General features: G+C 36.3%; 4 protein-coding genes across 6 annotated transcripts; 2 read left to right on the top strand and 2 right to left on the bottom strand.

Annotated features, from left to right (window-relative positions):
* The first annotated feature begins 892 nt into the window (after window positions 1-892).
* Window positions 893-2675, top strand: LOC138124219 (minor histocompatibility antigen H13). The gene is made up of 5 exons (XM_069039185.1): window positions 893-1332; window positions 1406-1575; window positions 1642-2000; window positions 2051-2360; window positions 2411-2675. Exons 1-5 carry the CDS (start codon window positions 1144-1146, stop codon window positions 2493-2495), a joined length of 1113 nt encoding a protein of 370 aa, XP_068895286.1. The 5' UTR covers window positions 893-1143; the 3' UTR covers window positions 2496-2675.
* Window positions 2484-3600, bottom strand: LOC138124224 (proteasome subunit beta type-2-like). The gene is made up of 3 exons (XM_069039193.1): window positions 3369-3600; window positions 3121-3314; window positions 2484-3069 (listed from the first exon to the last, which is right to left on the bottom strand). Exons 1-3 carry the CDS (start codon window positions 3457-3459, stop codon window positions 2749-2751), a joined length of 606 nt encoding a protein of 201 aa, XP_068895294.1. The 5' UTR covers window positions 3460-3600; the 3' UTR covers window positions 2484-2748.
* Window positions 3601-3617: 17 nt separating this feature from the next.
* On the top strand, window positions 3618-14203 carry LOC138124215 (F-box only protein 33-like). 3 transcript variants are annotated; one of them, XM_069039179.1, is made up of 7 exons: window positions 3618-3758; window positions 4534-4741; window positions 4820-5062; window positions 5119-5347; window positions 5404-5679; window positions 5747-6073; window positions 11544-14203. In XM_069039179.1, exons 2-7 carry the CDS (start codon window positions 4536-4538, stop codon window positions 11673-11675), a joined length of 1413 nt encoding a protein of 470 aa, XP_068895280.1. In that variant the 5' UTR covers window positions 3618-3758; window positions 4534-4535; the 3' UTR covers window positions 11676-14203. The 3 variants fall into 3 exon arrangements, with proteins under 3 accessions (XP_068895280.1, XP_068895278.1, XP_068895279.1); XM_069039177.1 differs by lacking the exon at window positions 3618-3758 and adding an exon at window positions 3865-4199; XM_069039178.1 differs by lacking the exon at window positions 3618-3758 and adding an exon at window positions 4233-4457.
* Window positions 14204-14255: 52 nt separating this feature from the next.
* On the bottom strand, window positions 14256-15989 carry LOC138124218 (uncharacterized). The gene is made up of 3 exons (XM_069039183.1): window positions 15719-15989; window positions 14793-15584; window positions 14256-14737 (listed from the first exon to the last, which is right to left on the bottom strand). Exons 1-3 carry the CDS (start codon window positions 15733-15735, stop codon window positions 14392-14394), a joined length of 1155 nt encoding a protein of 384 aa, XP_068895284.1. The 5' UTR covers window positions 15736-15989; the 3' UTR covers window positions 14256-14391.
* Between the last annotated feature and the right edge of the window lie 1697 nt (window positions 15990-17686).

The raw sequence follows: 17686 nt of genomic DNA, 5'->3' as shown, positions 1-17686 counted from the left end.
TTCTGAAGAGATAGCATAATTAATTATGCAGGTAATTACCTTAACTAAAAAAGTAAAAAATAAAAACAAGGAAGTTAATGCAGATGTTTCTATTATTGTAACATTTGAAAACAGTTGATATTTTTTAACGTGTCCTTTTAGCTAATACCTGTTCACGTTGGGAAGAACAGCTGTGGTGCAAATGACTGACCTGTTACTATGACAACTCATATGATGATGTTCAATTCAACGTGAACAGGATATACCTATCTCCCTATCTGTTTGTGTCGAAATTTTATTTTTTTTAAATAAATATAAATGATCCATGAAGGCGATGAAAATGTATAACTGGTTGCGTTTCAATGTTTGTAAGGCCCATTACTAACGGGTGACTATTAAAATTTTCACTTGGAGTTGGCTTTGACGAGTTTTTATTTTTTCTGTTACTTTAGACACACGCAAGAACGAATGACGAATGTCAGTCAGTACAATTGAAACATAACCAAATTAAGAGAAAAAACATTTATTGAAATGTCAAACTTGTCAGTGTCTAAGGTGCAACGGAAAACAAAGAATGGTCCATAGCCAACCCTAAGTGAAAATTTTAATAGTCACCCGTTATTTATTACTCGTGAATAACCCTGTAGATAAAATTTTGATTTGTTGATGGTAGATACAAAAAAAAAACAGGAAATAGCAAGTCAGCATTGTCATGCTATATCCTTAATTTAAATTTAATCACGAAAATAGACAGGAAAGGAACGATTTCAAAAATCTTGAAAGCAGCAACGTTGGCAATTAAATTTGTTTTTCAACAATTTTTAGGGTGGTAATAATCATTTTATATTTTTATGAAAATGACTTTTAAGTAGTATGGCTTATAGCACGTGACATTTAGTTTTCTTTGTCTGCCAAAATCACAATTGTTAATGCTTCCTGAGCCGATACAGGAAATCTGGTATACGACTAGTTTTTTTTTTCATTATTAATATATAGGTTGGGCGTGTTTTATTTTAATATTGGAATACGTGTTTCCTGTGCATTTGCGTAGTTTTGCCGTGTTTGTCCCATATTTCGCGTCTACCTTCACGTGCTTACGTCAGTTTGTCAAGTCAATTAGTACTTCAACGTCGTTCGCCAACTTCACTTCGGTCTTTTCAAAACATGGCAGACGTTGTCAATATAATCGTGGCACAGGCTACAGAAAATGTGAAAGAAAATGCTACAAATGCGACGGGGAAGCCACCAAGCACCCCCGAAGGGATGGCGGTGGCGTACGGGAGCATCGTCATAATGGCCCTCTTGCCCATATTCTTCGGTGCATACCGCTCCGTCAACTACCATAAGGAAAATGTAAGGCAACCTGTCACTGAATAAATTACCAAAACGCACCCCGATCATTCTTGATTTCATTGACGAGTTACAGAAACCCGAAAAAATGACCAAGAAAGATGCTGCCATATTTCCAATTATGGCATCATGTGCCCTCGTAGGACTGTATGTTGTGTTCAAGCTGTTCTCCAAGGAGTACATCAATTTATTATTAACTGGTTACTTCTTCTTCCTTGGGGTGTTGGCTCTCACCCATCTGCTAAGGTCAATATTACTGAAAACGTTGCCAAAATGATTGCTCAAGACCAGTTTTTTTTTTCATGTTTACAGTCCTGTAGTGAGTAAGCTTGTACCAGCTGCAATTCCAAATATTCCCTTCCACATCACCTTCAAGCAAGGAGAAGGCGAATTAGCTCAATACTTAATCAACTATCGGTTTTCCTCTTACGATGTAGTCTCATTAGCTGCATGCTCTCTAGTCGGGGCCTGGTACTTAATCCAGAAACACTGGATTGCTAATAATTTATTTGGACTAGCATTCGCCGTAAATGCTGTAGAATTACTCCACCTAAATAACGTAATCACTGGTTGCATATTGTTGTGCGGCCTCTTCTTCTACGACATCTTCTGGGTGTTCGGAACCGACGTCATGGTCACAGTGGCCAAGAGTTTCGAAGCCCCAATCAAATGTGAGTACTAACCGCATCAGCGTATTAGTTTTTAATCTCGAATTTTCCAGTGGTATTCCCCCAAGACTTGCTCCAGAACGGATTTGCTGCCAACAACTTTGCCATGTTAGGTTTAGGAGACATCGTAATTCCAGGCATCTTCATCGCCTTGTTGTTAAGGTTTGACCACAGTCTGAAACGGCAAACCAAAACGTATTTCCACGCAGCCTGTTTGGCATATTTCCTTGGTCTAATGGCTACCATTTTTGTGATGCATGTATTCAAACACGCCCAACCCGCCCTGCTCTATCTTGTGCCCGCATGTGTGGGGACGCCTCTACTTCTGGCTCTGGTCAAAGGCGACCTTACCGCCCTCTTCAAGTGAGTTAGAATCGGTCAATTGTGAGGGAATAACAAAATTTTGTCTGCAGGTATGAAGACTCTCCCGAGGAAAAGATTGAAGAAAAGAAAAAAGACGAAAAGTCGAATAAACCAGAAGCCAAAAAAGTTAAATAAATTTTTATTGAAAAACTGTTTGCGTACTATTATTATAAAAAAAAAATGTTTTCTGTGAAATCCATTAATTGAATTGTATTTATTATAATCCAATTTTTTATATTCCTTCCTTATTGAAATTTGTTAAGTGCTGTTAATTTTTAAGAAATGGAATATTTTCTATTAAAAGTATTGAGATACTTCGACCTTGCAATTTGTCACCTTAAAAATGAAACTCGACTTTTTTTAAAAATATATTAATACTAGAAAAGAATTAATTTCTCAAGCTTTCAACGGTGATCGATGGCATGTCGTGGACCCCATCCTTATCGACGATCTGGACTTTGAAGTTGGGCAAATTAACAATGAGTCTCGTGTGGACCTCCTTTACACATTTCTTCAACAACTCGTACCCTTCATCACGAGTTAAAGTTGGTAGGTAGTTGCGGTCCATTATGGAAAGTGAAAAGTAACCACCATAGCCGTGTGCTGCGTAGTCCACACTAGCCATGGATGCTAAGTAATCCATATAGTACAACTGGGGACCATCCTGGACGTCATAACCAGCCAAAAGCAAGTTGACATGATAAGGAGTCTAAAAACAATGACATGGTGGTGACAAATACATGTTTCAGTTTTTATTTACCCTAGTCCTGAGATTATCGGCCAGAATGCGGCGAGTAAAATGCGATGCTTCATTGGGGCTCAGTTCGTAGTTGTTCCTCATCTTGTACAACTGAACATTTTTGGCGATGTATTCAGCAAATTGATTAGTATCGCCCTGTTCCCCTGATATAGCCATTGTCAGTTTGTTGGACAATTTATACAGTTTGTCTTCATCTGAAACACTACGGCTAAGTCTGGTGTTCAAGACATCCAAAAATTAGATCTTACCTGTTTTCATGACGATTATGCTGTGTGCGTTCGTCATGTCGGCTGCAATAATAACAAAATCGTTGAATTTTATGCCTATTAAACAATCCATGATGCTTTCGGTGCAGAACTGCTTTGTAACCAAACTTTGAGGTTATGTTTATAAAACGTCAACTCATTCAATGGCGCGCATGCGCTGTTGCCAAATCATTTTTTTATATTAACATTTATTGTCAGGAAAACTATTAAATCGATAAATTTTTGTGTAGTGTTGTTTTGTAAAAAAGCATGAAACTTCGATTTTTCCTTTGAGGTCAAACTTGGAGCCACCCCACATTTCCTCAATCATTTCATTTTACGCCTCTATCAAGTCGACACCAGAGGGCGCACGCACATATTTAAACAATTTTGGTGAGTTTTTCTTTACATTTTTTATTTTAGTTTATTTCTACTTAATTTGATGCTTCCTTATTATTTTTACGAATCAGTATAAAATTTGACAGTCTTATTTGATAGGCAAATTTTTAATGGCGTGAAGCGAATGCGCGCTGCATAACAGGCGTATGAACAGGTGATTGTCGGAATAAATTATGATGAATTTTTAACAATATGCAGTTGATAATAAATTTCGAATGAGTTGAAATGGTGGGGTAGTTGCGGCAAGCAGCGGCAAGGTGACATTACATGCGTCCTTGGTGCGTTGCGGCGTTGCCAGTTGTCTCCCGATTCTTCATTGTTTTTCTTTACGTCAATTCGCTTAGAACTGTCATTGTAGTGCAACATATGTAAGACTCCTCTAATCCGTTGAATAAGTTTTATTAATGTTTAATGTTTATTACAAATGTGAAACAGGTACGTACGTAGTGTGTTATGCTAGAAATATTCGCAAAAGCAGGTCCTATAATCGGACGAGTCGCAAAAAACATATCCATCCAAGTCAACTCGTTTTGTCATATTTATTTAAAAAAAATCGTTTTACAATTTTTTTGAGTAATTTCTTTGAACGTTTCGTTTAAAATTAATCATTTTGGTGTTTCTCTGTTAAAATTACAAATTGGTTCGATTGACACTGTGAGATCATGTCAATAAAATTGATACGCAAAAGCAGTGGTAAATTTCCATCATCACACATGTCCTTGTTAATTGAGCACAAAAGAGAGAAAACAATTAAAAAGTGGGCTTTTAGATATGAACAGTGACAATTCTGCTTGTTTCGGAGATTGCCCAAAACCAAAAAAATCCAAGACTTCGGAGGAGGAAAGTTATCTGTTACCATATTGGGCCCATCTTCCCTCAATCGTGATCCACGATATTTTCGATTTGTTAGATAAAAAAGACCGACAAAATGCGTCCAGCGTGTGCAAAAGTTGGAGACAGAACGTCTTTCATCCAAAGTAAGTCCGCCGACTTTCTCCTCGGCATAACTCGATTACCCAACTTTTTGCGAAACTGCTAATTTAATAATTCATCAGGTGGTGGCCCGAGGTCACTTTCAAAATCGAACCGTGCAATATCGACAGAGCCAAATTTTTCACAACGTTCTTTGGTAGAATCGTCACATGTGCAAAAATCAAAGTGAACACGCTGACGCCCGACTGCACGGACGAGTTTATCACGCTCATAGAAGCTTTAAGTGAAAATAATAATTTAAAAGAACTGATAATCGAACCCACTCATTGCCATTTCGACATGTCAAGATACTGTGGCAAATCCAGGTAGCATTCGCCACCCCCATTTCTATCCCCCGACTAATTCTCTTCTTTGTCGCCAGTTACAATGTGATAGCTACCTTGAAACGATGTCTCCCTAACTTGGCTAAATTCAGTATTGGCAGCATCGAGGATTTCGCTCACTACCTCGACGAGTACTTAACCATTTTATCGAGCCAACAACCAGAAAAAATTACCGTGTTGGGACTAGCATCCGTTAAAGATAATCCAAACGAATACGAAGATTCTTATTTTGAATGTGATTTAATCAAACCTTTTACGAATTTAAAGGTAACCACGCTTCGCGACAGCTCCATCTTCACTCTCACTTTTTTTTTTGTCGTCAGGTATTAAGTATAGACTTCGATCAACTGTCGGATAATTTTTTAAGCTGTCTAGATGATTCCAAAGAGTTGGAACGTTTAATAGTGCATTTACACGGTGTTCGCGATGGCCATCCAGGCACAACAAACGCTGCTTGGGCTGACTTCAAGAGTAAACACCCGAATTGTGAGCTGAGACTCACCGTGATCCATTCGTATGATGAAATCAGAGTGTTGCAAGATACGGTCCTCAGAGGACAGATGCCCCTCTCGCATCTCAAAGTGTTCTTCTGCGAAAACGTAAGTGACATTTTCCAACAACGAGTTAGACAACAATAAACAAAAAAATGTTGTTTTTTTGTCGCAGGTAAACATGGGGGTTTTGGAATACATGTCTGCATGTTATGCACAAACGTTACGTAGTATTATGTGGGTTGATTCTTTGAGCCACAGCAAAGAGAGCTGGTCCTTCCTGACGTCGCATTACGACAGCACTCCCGATCCTTTGATTATGATATCGTGGCTGTGCAAGAAATTAGAAGAATTGGTGTTCTACGGCTACAAATACTGCGAGGAGAACCTCATAGCCATAGCCAGGCTGCGCGGGGACAAACTGAAAAAATTCGAAATAGCAGAAGACGACATTCTGCTTTCGAACGCTGACGGTCATCAGTCATCAGAAAATTTTTTGATCGTGAGTACCGGACTGTCGAGGTGTTTTTTAATTAGCGCTTAGGTAACGCGGAAAGTCTGATGATTTGTGCGGTATTTGGTAAGGCTAAAAATGCGGGCCTGTTTACATAAAGTGTTGACGTATGTATAACAAACATACTGCTATAAATAAATTTGATCCAACAGTGCGTGAAGGCTGGTCCTAATTAAGCGATGCGTCTGTTTTTTAATTTGGTTGTTTTCGGAAATGTGTCGATTGGAGTCAGTGGGACATTGGATCTAATTTATGCGGAAGATAAAATATTGCGAGGCGAAAATCAGAACGAATAGAAAATCGTACGATTGACTCCACGCGACATATCACAGATTAAAACACAATAGTAATTTAAAACGAATCGAAACAAAGGACGCTTGGATACGATTATTTTTTATTACCTGCAGTTCGTGCGGCAAGAATGATTCATCGGAAAATTAGATGTTTGGATATGTCTGATTTAAAAAATTTTAACAGGTGCAACGTCAATTACAAAGTACAAAATGAATTGTTGCAACGAAATTTCGTAACTAAATCTAAATCTTTGTTTATCTAAGTTGGCTCACACTATAAATCTTATCTAGAATAGGTTTTATGGCACTTTATTGTTTCAAATCGTTTTCTAATTCAATTTTAAAAGATTTGTGCTACTGCACGTTCTTTGAGCAGTCGATTACATTTTTAATTACCCCTAATAATTCGTAAATATTTACGTTGTTAACGAAGAGAAACCTAAATCTAATAATATTTACTGATGTTTTTTACATGTCTACAAATGATTCACCAGATGTGGCATATGTGTACTTGAAGCTTTATTAGGTCGACATTTCTTAAAAAATAATTCTTGATCTGATTCGGCGGATATCGTAAAATTTTCACAAAAACTGAAATATGTAACTTTTTTATATTTTTTAGTTAAAATGTATCCACGAGAGAAAACCAAATTATGCCAGTGTAGGAATTCTATCAGAACATTTTTGAATCCCCTCATTATGATAAAACACCAACAAATTTACTTTATTATCACTGGGCTCATGTATATTCACATTTTTTTTAGCTTTCGATCGATATAGATTACAAAATAAGCGACAATGAAGATAAAAGTACAGCAGCAAAACTGTTTGTTTTTTTAGATGAAATTACAAAAATTCAATACATAGTTACTCTAACAAATATAAATACAAAATCTCTCAACAGACAACATAAAATGTATCCGTCTTTTCGTTATTACCTTAAAAAAAATTAAATTAGTCTTATTAACTTTTAAAAGACTTCCCTGACGTATCTAAACCTTACTCCAGCGTTAAGTTCGTGCTGTAAAATATTCGTGGAATAATTTAAGATAATGATATTCATTGCATTATGGTCAAGATATTTTTTCGATGAATAAGTCAATTTTTGCCAGTACCCTAGAAACAATCGACGGAAGTAGTTAATTAGAGCAATAATATTATTCCACTCATTTTCTGTCTGCTTTAAATATGGAAAGCCAGCACATAACGTCTATTCTTCTTTCTCTAATTAAGTGTTCAACTAATTTAAATGAATATTTGGGCCAGTACCGTGCTGACGCCAGCAGCATAGGGGCATTACTTTATTGAAATATAGTTTCACATTATTCTGTAAAATATCTTTTTCTACATTTTGTTTCCTAAGTGAGTCTTTGTGAAACTAAAAGTAGTGTCACAAAGAAACTTTTTGTGAAACTTTTTTTTTTAATACGTATTACGTTGGTATTGCTGTAATAGCACGCTGGCCGGCATCCGGCATCTCTAGCGAGTTTTTGTTAACAATTAAAACATAAATTTCACAGAAATGCCACCATAACTCATGCCACACAAAAGTCCCTAGATTATTTCATAATTAGATTTTTGAGTTTTTATCAAATTAATGCGACCAAAGCAGAAAAATATATATTACACTCGTTTTATAAGATGCACTATGACACTCGCTCTGTTAGACCACTCCTCACTGCGTTCGTCGTGCCCCAACCAACTCGTGTCACAATCAAGCGTCTTATAAAAGCCGTATAATAATATAGTTACTATTGTGTATAAAGCGAATATGGATTTTATATGCCGAAAAATATCCCAAATTTACCTCTGGATTAACTGAGATATGTATCGGGTGTTTTTTTTTTAATTTCAGGCGTTGAAGAGTCGATTGTGAACGCACCACTCGTGTAAAACGTAAGATTTAAACAGCTGATCCCTGATGCGTAACCTGTATAGTGCGATCACAATCGACTCTCCAACGCCTACTATGAGGTGAAATTTAAAAAAAAAACACCGTTACATCACTGCTTATAAAAATATGAACCTATGAAAATATGAAATATGAAAAGAAGCTTCAGTTCTGCTGAATTATGCCAAAAAAGGTGTTCTGTAGATATTGGACATTTCTCACTTACATTCATATCAAATTCATCTGGTAATATGTAATTGAACTTGGTTTCACCCGTGATCGATCGGGTGTACAGATATTATCTATTTAAAAAAGAAAAAAATAATAAATTTTCTAATCAAGATAATGCGTCAAATTGAGTAAGAAACAAATTGTTTGAGAATGATCGATGGTTGAATAAAAAAGATATCGCCCAATAAGAAACATTTGTCTGGCAAACGTCCCATTGTACAATTTTAATACGTGACATTCTTCTTGCATCACAACCTTTGTAGTGTGGCTGAGATTATTATCTTGTCTGAACGCAAAATTTTTACCGAGTAATTTTAATTCAGGCAGTGTCGCTTTGTCTATTTTTCTGAATTTTTTTTTCATTGTTCCGTGAATTGTATTTGTACCATATTTCTCACTCCACTTCCAGACCAAGAACCCCAGACAAACATAAATCCACCACTTTCTTTTAGTACAGTCGTGACCAAGTGAAGTATCATTTGTATTCTTCAAACACCTTGTAAAAATCCTTTAATCAAACACTTATAACTTGCGTTCACTTGTCCAAAGAATATTTTTGCTTTGTTCTGTATTTTAGCCCTCGTGAGCTATTGTCTCAGGATCTTAATCGTTTCCGAGTCGGAAAAGTGGTGTTTCCACCGTCGATACTTTCGTTTCACGAGAATACTTCAACGATCCTTTTGTGAGCGGTAGTTTGTCACGACATAAATTGTGTTCTTCAAAAATTCTTGTGTTAGAAATTAGGAGTTAAGTAATGAGAATTACAACAATTATATTGGGTGATTCAAAATGATTGTGGATAAGTATGGCAACTATGTACGAAAATTTATGTGGCAACTGTGTGAGTCGGGTATAATAGTTGACATTACATTAGCGTGCATTTGATTTTTTTTATATCGTGTGTTCATTTAAATGTATCTTCAAAGTAGGCGTTGAAGACTCGATTGTGAACGCACTATACGGATAAAGGATCAGTTGTTGGTGCGTTCTCAATCGACTCCAACGCCTACTTTGAGGATAAATTTAAATGAATGCACAATACCATTGCACATTGATTTGACAATTTTCAAAATTGCGCGACAATGAACTGTCAAAGAAATGTCAGCTCTATCCTACCTACATAGTTGCCACATAAATTTTCGTACATTGTTGCCATACTTATCCACAATAATTTTGAATCACCCAGTATTTATTTTAAATGTTATTTACTTGATTCAAAACAAAGGCCAATTCAAAACATCTTTCAACTTTTTCCTATTACATATTTTAAACGCTACAGCCAGCTTTCTGTATCTCTACAAACGACTTCTATTGGTGTTAATGCCTCCGCTTTAGTCAAATCGCTCTTGAAGTGTTTGTTATTTCTTTTAGGTGTACTACAAACTGTCCGATGTAAAACTGACCTAGTTTCTAGTGCAGTTCAGCGGATGCACTAACAAAAATCGACTATTATTCAACCGCTATAAATTCCTTCACCAAAGTGACTTCTATGTAACAAAACGTTATTAGGTATTTTTAAAACCAATACAAGAACATCTTGTGATAGACTAGGACAGAAGTCTCCACTTGTTGTTCATAGAAATATAGTTGAGTAGGTAATTACGTCGTGATACCACTTCCTACCAAAACCTTACTGGTACAAGATAGTGACCTCACGAACCCAAGCAATTTTCCACTTACTTCACGTGAACTATTAACAAACACTTTGTTGTTTGTTGAATTTCTCTTATTCTATAAAAAGTTTTTAAACAGGAGAGAAAACCTACAGGCGGGTCTGTTATTTTGTTTCTGATTTCCTTTCAAGTTGCAGTGACACGTTGACCCGTGATTGTTCAGCTTTTGTATAAAGATTCTTTCTCTTACTACTTTCACAACTTCTAGAGTTCCAATTATTCTGAAATTGCCACGTCCAGCCATGTTTCTGATTGAGTTGAACCCGTTATGCCGATTAATGGTTTAGTAATGAATTTTATTCACAACTCTAATTCATCTGTGAAAATAATGTTTGTAATATTTTAAAGTGGAGGCAATACATTTTTAGACAAATAAAACTTGAGTTTTTCACTTGAAAATGTTTTTCTTGAATTCTACGGTTACAGAACTCGTTCCATTAAATTCGAATTCGTGGATATAATCTCATTGAAATGTCACTCGTAAAAAGAAGTCTCCTAATTTGAGAAGGTAACGTTTACTGATGCCCAAGCTTGTATCCCAAATTATCTGCTTTCTTCGCCTCGTCTTGTAGGATTACCAAAGTGTACACGCTTTGACTCAATACATTAGTTAGTAGTAAATAACTAAATACATAAGTTTCTTGTAGCATTTTTATCCAAATAACGGGTGTTTCTTTAAATTTGGCGTCGAAGTAGGCGTTGAAGTGTCAATTGTGAACGCACTATACAGGTTACGGATCACGGATCAGCTGTTTAAATCTTACGCCTTTACACGAGTGGTGCGTTCTCAATCGACTCTCCAAAGCCTACTTCCACGCCAAATTAAAAAAAAAAAACATCCTTTATAAAATCGCGCAAAACATTTATTATTTTTAAATAGTAAAACACATCAAAGATTTAGCATAAGCATTTTGCCCACTGCATACCTAATAATTTCTTTTTATATAACTCGTGATTAAGTTAATTTCATACATTCATAAAAAAAGATTAATGTACCAGTCAGTTTTATTTATAGATGTAAGATGGATTTGGATATTTTTAAATTTCTGAATCTTGTTTTGAGAACTTCATCAATTCTGCGAACCTCGACTTTTATAACTGTGTAATGATAATAAATAGAATATTAAATAAGAGCAATTACATATAAACATTATTGATAAAAAGAATAATAATACGAAGGAATTTTGTACTTTCGATTAATTAAAGAAAATATGAATGTAATAAACACTTCGACAATTCTGTCTTCAATTATTTTGTATTGTATACTAAATGGTTGTCTTTGTTTTTCATAAAAATATTTTTTTATAAGTATGTAGCACATTTTTGTTTTGAGGATTTCTTGGATCAGGTTGTAAAAATTTTCTTTCCAGGACATCCCACTACATTTGAAGCGTCCGTGGGCCCCAACAAAGCGTGCAAATCTCCATCCCGTCATTGACAGTCCGACGGCCGGAGATTCAGACGAGTATTTGTTGCCGATAGTTCTAGCTGACCTGCACTAGTTAAGTACAACAATTAAGAAAAAAGAACAAAAAAACTAAAAATAATATTTAACAAATAAAACATCTACGTACGACCCAACTAAAAAAAAATAATAATAATCTGTTTATGTATAGTATTATTTCGAATGTTATAGTTCAACAACTGCAAGTTTTGTATATAGACAAAGGACCATCGTAACCTGGAGTTACGCAAATTTAAAAATGATTACTACTTAAAGAGAATCAAAAAGAATGTTGAAGAATTTTTCATGTTTAGTACTTTTAAATTTATTTTTGTTACTAGAGTGACTTGGTTGTTGCGCTATAAATTGGAACTATTCTATTCTATTTTATGAATGTGTCGTTGTTTTAAGTCTACTTAATCGGAGAACACTGACTGTTCGTCGTTTCTGTTAATTTATTGTATTTCCCACCGTGAATGCACCGTTTTACACGTTGATGGTACGTTTTCGTTAAATGTTGGAAAGATGTTATCACGTTCCAATACCGTTTTTGAATTAATCTCGACATAACGAAGAATGACAACTGTTTTACGTTTACTTTGTTTCCTCTAATTAATATTTTTGTTGTATAAAGTAGCGATAAGAAGAAAAACATCTGTGATATAAGTAACTCTTATACTTTCGAACAAACAACGATTGTTAACACACAAAATTGCAGCTGAATTTAAACAAAACAAAACAAGCCGCCAAACTCAACTACTACTAAGTACCTGTCAGACTGTGTTTAACAAAACAAAATTTAAAAAAAAGCAAACGAAAAACGACCCGTTGCTGCCGTTACCACCACTAACCGACGTACTCAGATAACGGCAGAGCAAACACAAGAACTGATCAGTAGCTAAAACAAAACCGAGTTAACAATCGGATAAGAGTGTGAATGTCATTGCAGTGTTCCAACAATGCGACAGTGCATTTTATTTTTTTAATATGTTGTGCTTGTGATAGGTTCCATTTTTAACAAGAAGTATTATTGTGTTGGTCTGTAATTAATTTGTTGCCGGTTACGTAAAAAAAGCAACAAACACCAACGTGTTTATTTTTAATGAGATTTGTAAGTTTAAAAGACACGTCACATCGAGATCGCTGTTATCGGAAAGGTGCTGTTCCTATATTTACACCACACGACCAATTTAAAACAAAAAGAAAGATCCTGTGGGTTTAGACTATCCAAAAACAAAAATGCCATTCCAATACCTTATTCCGTAGGATTAATAGTTGTGAAATGATGATGACATTGCGTGTTTTCCGTTCGGGGCGGTATTCTCTGGAAAGATTCATCAGTTAGACTGTGATAGCGCGAAATTATTCTTTGTTCAATTGAATCGCACACAAATGCATTTGCTCTGATCCTCGAGAACGGAAAATCGACGCCGATGTGTGTACATAAGAAAGCTGTTAAGATCAAGTACCTGAATATCAAGTGATTATAGCGAACATTAGCCTGCTATTGTAACTCTTAACCCTAGTCCAAAGCGTTGAATATTGAATAAAATCTTTATTATGTAATATAGAATGTGTGAATGGATGATTAGAGCTTCCCGCGTGCACCCTCGAATGCCCGTGGGGTCGCGACGAAATGGTCGAGGAGTCGAGCGCGATATGCCAACGGGAGCTTCCAGAGGTAGGTCGAGGGGCGCGCCCGACGGGAATAGATTGTTTGAGGTTAAGTTGCCATCTTATCATGAAACTATCTGTGATGTACAAGCGGACACATTGTTAACAGCGTACATATGTTAAACAGCGCTCAAATGTTACAATGTAGGTCTCACCAGCCTTAGCATAAATTCCACTCGTGCTAACGCTGAATAATATTTAAGGAATACAAGTGTTGTCTATAGAATTTAATCGAACGATGCAATGAAACTCGATATTTTATCAAAACAAACGAAAACGTGTAGACAATAAAATGGCTAGTAGGACAACACTGCACGATCGAGCTGTCCCTCGATTGATCAAGGACGGGGACGAAAAATTACTAGTTTCATTTTCGTTTCTTTCTCCGAACTTACGTTGATATTACGACAACTATTTTTATAGAATATTCATTCGTTCTTTCCGTATTTTTGTATCCCATGTACAATGTTTGTTCTGTTTCTGTTCCGGCACTGCGACATGTATGTGTACGATGCAGTTGTCAAGGTCTTGAATATGATAATTGTAGCACCGTTTGTTTATCCTACTTTTAATTATTATCGCACCGTATATTTAACGATCAATCTGGCTGGGGGGGCGTTGTCGTTCGACGGTCGCACGAACGACACCGCCGACCCCGCCACATTTTGAAAATAATTGTTATTGAAAAGAAATCTTTTTTGTTTCTAGAATAGCACTAGTGTAGCATGAGAATTATACAGTAGGTTGATTTTACGATATAAAATTTTTGAAATTTATCGATGTACTCCTTCAGTGTTATCAAATGTTCTCAAATTTAATCTTTAATCAGTATGTTAATATCGAAGAAATAATTATATTTCGTTTTGAATGTAACGTGTAACTTGAATTGGTTAATAAATATTTGGTATCAGAGGTGTTTGTGCCGCTCCTCCCACCCGTCCGATTGCCACATTCAAACCACTACTCTGTCAGAACTGAAACTCTTTTATTCCGTGTGCGTTTATTTGATGTCACCTATAAATATGTCTTCTTAAAACTATTACGAGTAGAAAAAAACAACAAATCAAGACGATTCTAGATCATCTGAAATAACTTAAATGTTATTTTCGGTTTTGTTGGGTCATATCACATTGCCACTGCATATCTGCTTCGGTCACCGTCTTGAAAAGGTCGATTTTGACCTGAGTTTGTAGGTGCGGGGGAAATTTCTTCACCATGTTGTACAGGAAATCGAACAGGTTCCTGAGAGTGTCTTCGCAGTCGCCGTTCAAGTCGGTCTTGTGTGTGCCGGACGAAGACGGTTCAGGACTGTAGCTGATCTCCCTCTCGAAGATCGGGGGCGAACACGGAATCTCCACTTCTTTCTCTTCCAGCTCGGTTTTCACTTCCACTATGGTGACGTTGTCCAGGGGGTTGGTCTGGCAACTTGTCGATTTCTTCTTCACCCTAGAAAAAGAAAACAATAAATTAAAACGTATTTTCTCGCTTGAGCAGAAAAAACCTTGGTTCGTTCGAGCTTTGAGCCTCGATATTAACTAAACTGCGCAGCGCGTACGTCGCTTGTTTCGAGTTTTGGAGCAAGCTTTTTCGTTTGTTAGCTTTGGAGAAGTGGTTTACTACGATTTTAAAAGATGGGATGAGGTATAGCTCTGGGCGTAAAGGTTTTCCGCAGCAGTTCTTTGCGCGGATGAGACAAAGTCTGTGGTACAGTTCTCCGCATAATGGACACATTATTCCAGTGAACATCACTTTTCTTTTACACCTTCTACATCTGTAATTCGTGTCATCGTCGGGAGTAAATTTTATCTTGCAACACTCAAAAACTTCCCCCACGCAATCCGTGTGGTAAGTATTGATGCAGAGGGGACATTTGGGGCCAAAATCGACGCCGTTCCGGCACTTGCCGCACTCACGTTTGATGGATGGCTCGTATATGTTGTGTCGGCAACACTGGTCGTAAGGCGACAAGCAATGAATGTGGTACTGTTTGTGACAGACAGTGCATTCCGGGCCATATTCTACGGCGCTATTGCACCTGGGGCATTTACATAAAGTGCTTTCTTCATTTGGAAAAATTTTTGAGCCACAACAATAGTGAAGTACAATAGCACATTTATAGTGATAGGACGTTCCACAACAAAGGCACTTTGGCTGGCAATAAGCCATCTTCCCGCAAAGGCCACAACGGAATCCCACGAAGAAGGGACTTACGCTGATGCGACTTATATCTTCCAAAGATAATTTTCTTGCGACCACCCGGAACTCACGTAAATTATATTTCTTTGCAACATCCCTGAAAAAAAAATTAAATCACAATCTGGGGAAGGCTGACCTTTAGAGGGGCCTTTACCAGTTGAGGTTATTTAGACGCGTTTGTTAAACTCAAAACTGTGACTTTACAAAGTTATCGTCGAGATGATTACTTACATCTTGTGGTGCTGCATCTGTTGGGCTTCTTCAAGTGAAACAAATTGTTTTCGTCAGTTCTGCTGCTGTCAAAATACTCTAACCTAACCTATAACGTACACACTGTCCGCGTCAATGTCGTCCGCTTTTCGTTTGTTGAGTTTGTTCCATTCCCGCCATTTCAGTTTTGACCTTTGCAGATGTTTATAGGTGGCGCCACCGAAGTGCAGATTTTGAATTTGAATCGAATTTGCAGTTTCTGGTAGGATGATACACTATTCTGTTAGCACAAACAATAAATTACAACGAAAACCTTGGACTAAATTTTTACAACTAACAATAATAAATAAACAGTTAAAAAAATAATTTCGTTGCGAGAAAGTAAAACATGGTAGGGGCCAAGAGGTTTTTTGGTGGAAAGGGAAGACAAGATTAAATTATATCGCCAGATTATGTCTTTATTTAATTAAATTGTTGAAATATTTTAAAAGTACACTTTTTAAAATCTTAAGGGATGGTAAGGTACAGTTGGTTGAAAAAAAAAATGGGAAATGAAAATTTTCCTAATGTAAATTTGGTATTGTCCATTTGTCAAATAACTGTTTACTTGACAATTCCTATCAAATAATTTTTAAAAATTCTAACTAATCTGTCGTAAGAAGGTTTCACACTGAAAAAATTGTAAAAATGCCTCAATTTTATTCTACAGTTCCGTTTTTTGCAATCAACTGTAGATTTGAAATTGATAATATTTATTTCTCTTCAGAAAACTGAAAACATAACGCAAATTCAAACATAATTATGTATTTCTGAATTATTTCTGCCTTGTTTGCATTTCAACGTAGGGTGATTATTATTATTTGGACAAGTTGACCAACAGGATGTCCCAATTACAGGTCAACCAAGTAAAAGACAAAGCAAAAACAAAAAAGAAACAAAACGATCAAACCACCAAACAGTCATTAAGAATGAATCAACGGAACTATTTCAACCCATACCAAGCAACTAGTATCCTATTGCAGATTTCTAATGTGAGGGTTGAAATAGCACCTCTTAATAGCATCGAGGCCACAACAAAATATGTCAACCATATCCTCAATGTTCTGATAATTGCTCATCATCCGGACAACCGGCGACGAGAGTCCAGTAGGTATTTGTATGTCTAGTCGGAAGAAAGAAAGTGTTTTTCGTGCGACAAGCTGGACGATTTACCTTAAAAGTAACTTGCGACAACAAATCTGAACAGTCAACAAGGCCTTTGATCAATTTGAACAGGAAAACAACTGAGTGCTCATCCCGTCTCGACAGTAGTGATGACATTCCGAGTTGTCTCAAAAGAAGATCATTAGGATAGCCTCTGGGTGGGTAACTACCAGTTAACATATGTACCCCGTTCTTCAAGAATCTGCGCTGAACGTGCTCTCGAGAGGTAATAATGCATACACAAACAAATAAAGTGTAAAAATGTTTGTTGGTATATACAGACTGGCTACGAAAATTGGGTTCACTTTTCCACATGTGCCCAAAAGATGGAAATACAAAAAAAAAATGAAATGGAATTGCTGGCAACCTTGTTTTTTTACGTAACTACGCTTTCAAAAAATGTAGCTAAATGTTTGTTGTAGCCGATTAGGATATGCTGCACGCTACTGATCCTGCACTCTTACAGCTGCTGTTCTACCAAAGCGACCTTCTCTAACAAGATAATACCATTTTATCATACTTATTCGCTGCTCAATATTGAAATATTCATAATTTTAAATTGACAGTGACATTGATAATTATTAAAAATAGTGACAATTGCACGAAATATTGAATTTCATGTTGCCCTTTAATTAAATATAATTTTTCAATACTCAAATCTTTTGTAAAAACAGCGACACCTCTTGGAAATATGAAAAAAAGTGATTCCAATTTTCGTAGCCACTCTGTACTTAACTGAAAAATAATTTCATAAATTTTGAAAATTGAATATGTAATACAAACAAA

This window comes from Tenebrio molitor, chromosome 2 (genome assembly GCF_963966145.1).
Source record: "Tenebrio molitor chromosome 2, icTenMoli1.1, whole genome shotgun sequence".
In the NCBI taxonomy this organism is placed as follows: Eukaryota; Metazoa; Arthropoda; class Insecta; order Coleoptera; family Tenebrionidae; genus Tenebrio; species Tenebrio molitor.
This window is presented reverse-complemented; position numbering and strand designations above follow the sequence as displayed.